The sequence below is a fragment of the Vespula pensylvanica genome, chromosome 25 (assembly GCF_014466175.1).
Source record: "Vespula pensylvanica isolate Volc-1 chromosome 25, ASM1446617v1, whole genome shotgun sequence".
Classification (NCBI taxonomy): Eukaryota; Metazoa; Arthropoda; class Insecta; order Hymenoptera; family Vespidae; genus Vespula; species Vespula pensylvanica.
Window position 1 is genome coordinate 1,839,160 of NC_057709.1, and position 2,358 is coordinate 1,841,517.

The 2,358-nt window shown below is 25.1% G+C and overlaps 1 protein-coding gene across 2 annotated transcripts in view; it reads left to right on the forward strand.

Annotated features, from left to right (window-relative positions):
• Positions 1 to 390: 390 nt before the first annotated feature.
• Positions 391 to 2,358, forward strand: part of LOC122637299 (odorant receptor 13a-like) — a 16,434-nt gene continuing 14,466 nt past the window's right edge. Inside the window, exons 1-2 of one of the 2 annotated variants that reach the window (XM_043829311.1) lie at positions 391 to 1,035; positions 1,857 to 2,142. In XM_043829311.1, the coding sequence (XP_043685246.1) occupies positions 552 to 1,035; positions 1,857 to 2,142 (770 nt within the window). In that variant the 5' untranslated portion in view covers positions 391 to 551. The remainder of the gene's footprint in view (positions 1,036 to 1,856; positions 2,143 to 2,358) is intronic. The other variant, XM_043829312.1, reaches the window with a different exon arrangement.

Genomic DNA, 2,358 nt, shown 5'->3' on the forward strand with positions numbered 1-2,358 from the left:
GCATTTTTTGATTTTGTATAATTTAGATAATTAGTATTTTTTAATACGATATATAAATATATTTTAAGATTTTAGATATATCTATATTTTGATTACATTTATAAAAAAATATTATTATATGTAAGTTTATTGACGTGTACAAAAAGATTTGGCTTAACAAAAACAATAATTTTATTTACAATTTTTAAATGACAAGTGATGAAATTTCATTAAGCGTTAACCTATTTTTTTTTATTATCTAAAATATCCACTAAATGGATCAAAAGTTATTAGAAGATTTTAAATTGTTAAGATTATTGAGATGGTCAATAAGTAATATGGAATTGTTTAATACAAGATGTGTGAACTTTTTGACGATAAAGAAAGAAAACTAATAATATGAAAAAGTCTCAAAAAGGTGTAATTGATTTTTAAAATCATCTAGATACATTTCGTACAACATTGGTATTAAAAATTTCGACATTGAATACCAACGTATTGGCTTACTTTATACTCGTAATTTGACGAGCCCAGAATACATTTATATCCCCAATTCTGTAATATACTATTTAATGGAAACATCGTTGCTTTGCATTATGTTTTTCAAGGATACATATTTCACCAATACCAAGAAAGCAATTACATGGTGTAAACGATTGCTCGGTTTTTCTGGAGTTTGGCCATTGGAAATTCGTGACTCGTTGTTCGTACCATTTCTATTTTACGGATGTCTTTACAGTTTTTTAGGATTTCTCGATTTGATCGAATACATCAAAGATATCCGTTACGTAATGACAAACGTTATGGAGAACATGTTGGTGGTAATGACAGTGACGAAATTTGGGATATGTCGAATAAAGTATCGATCTTTGTCAAGATTTTTGACAGAAACAGAAAACGATTACATAGTCGATAATTATAAAACCGAAGAAGAGAGACTGATTTTTATGAAATATAACAAATTTTCCTACATATTCATCATGACTGCGTTTCCATCGATGACCTTCTTAACAATTTATTATTATTTTAAAAATGTCATACCGAATGTTCTTGCAGGTAATACAATCATTTTAAATATTTCTATTATATAGCATTCTGTTAACTATTTAGATTTTCTTCTGACAAAATAATGGACAAAATTGCAATATATACATATATACACATAAGTATAAATTTTTCTGATAAATATTATTTGATTGTATCGGAGAGATTATTTACTGAAACGTTCCAAGATCATTGCAATGACAATTTTGTTTTTTCGAATAGGCACCTATATTTTTTATAATAGAAATATATTTTATTTAAATGAACAAGTAACTTTTTTTTCAGACATTTTTTTATTCATCTTTAATTGTGGAAGATATTTAAACAATGTTTGAAATTTTATCAATTTTTTTAAATATCTTTACTTTTCTGTGATGAAAACTTGTAATCCGTTCTTTTGAATCTCCAGTTTAGATATATGTATAAAAAATTGTATAATGGATTAAGAATTAATCTATTCTACATTTTAAAAATACAAATTCTATACTAATTGAATAATTATATATGAATATTATAATAATACAAATAAATACAATAATAATAGTAATAATAAGAATAATAATGAAAAAAATCTTAAAAGGGATAGAAAAGAATAATAACGAATATAATAATAAAATTTTGTGTATAAAAATTAATTTTACCATAAATAATATATACGTGTAATATATGATATATCTGTATAATATACATAGAAAATTAATTTTTTTTTAATATAAAATATAATATAAACCAAAATTTGTTACTTTTCTGCATTCGGTAAAATAATAAGAATCAGTGCAAATGATAAAAACAATTACGTTATTAACGTAAATAATAATTTTTTCTTTATGCAGTCATGGCGAATTCTTCATTGGAATATAAATTACCTTATAAAATAAAACCGTTATTGAAGCCATACGATGTAAAAAGTTATATATTTGGCTGCATACATGAATTTTTTCGTGTAGTAATAATCCTTTCCGCTTATATTGGAACTGATTGTTTATTGGCTTCTACCGGATTTCATCTTACCGGTCAATTGGCCATATTGAGGATCAGAGTGAAGGATGTTTTAAATGATGCCGATGGTTGTCGGCAGGGAATTCGAAAAATGATTCTTCGACACCATCGTTTGATAAGGTGATGTCACTTCTATAATTAAATCTAATTCATAATGGAACGTATGTTGATCGAAGTTTTTTTTTTCCATTTTCAAACAATACAAATGAGTAGGGCACAATCAATTATGAGATGTGGTTTTTCAGGGTATTTTTAGGAAATGGATTTTTAGAAATGTTTTCTTTTTTCCTAAAGATTTATTACAATTCCGTTATAAAAAAATTAGATGGTTTGTTC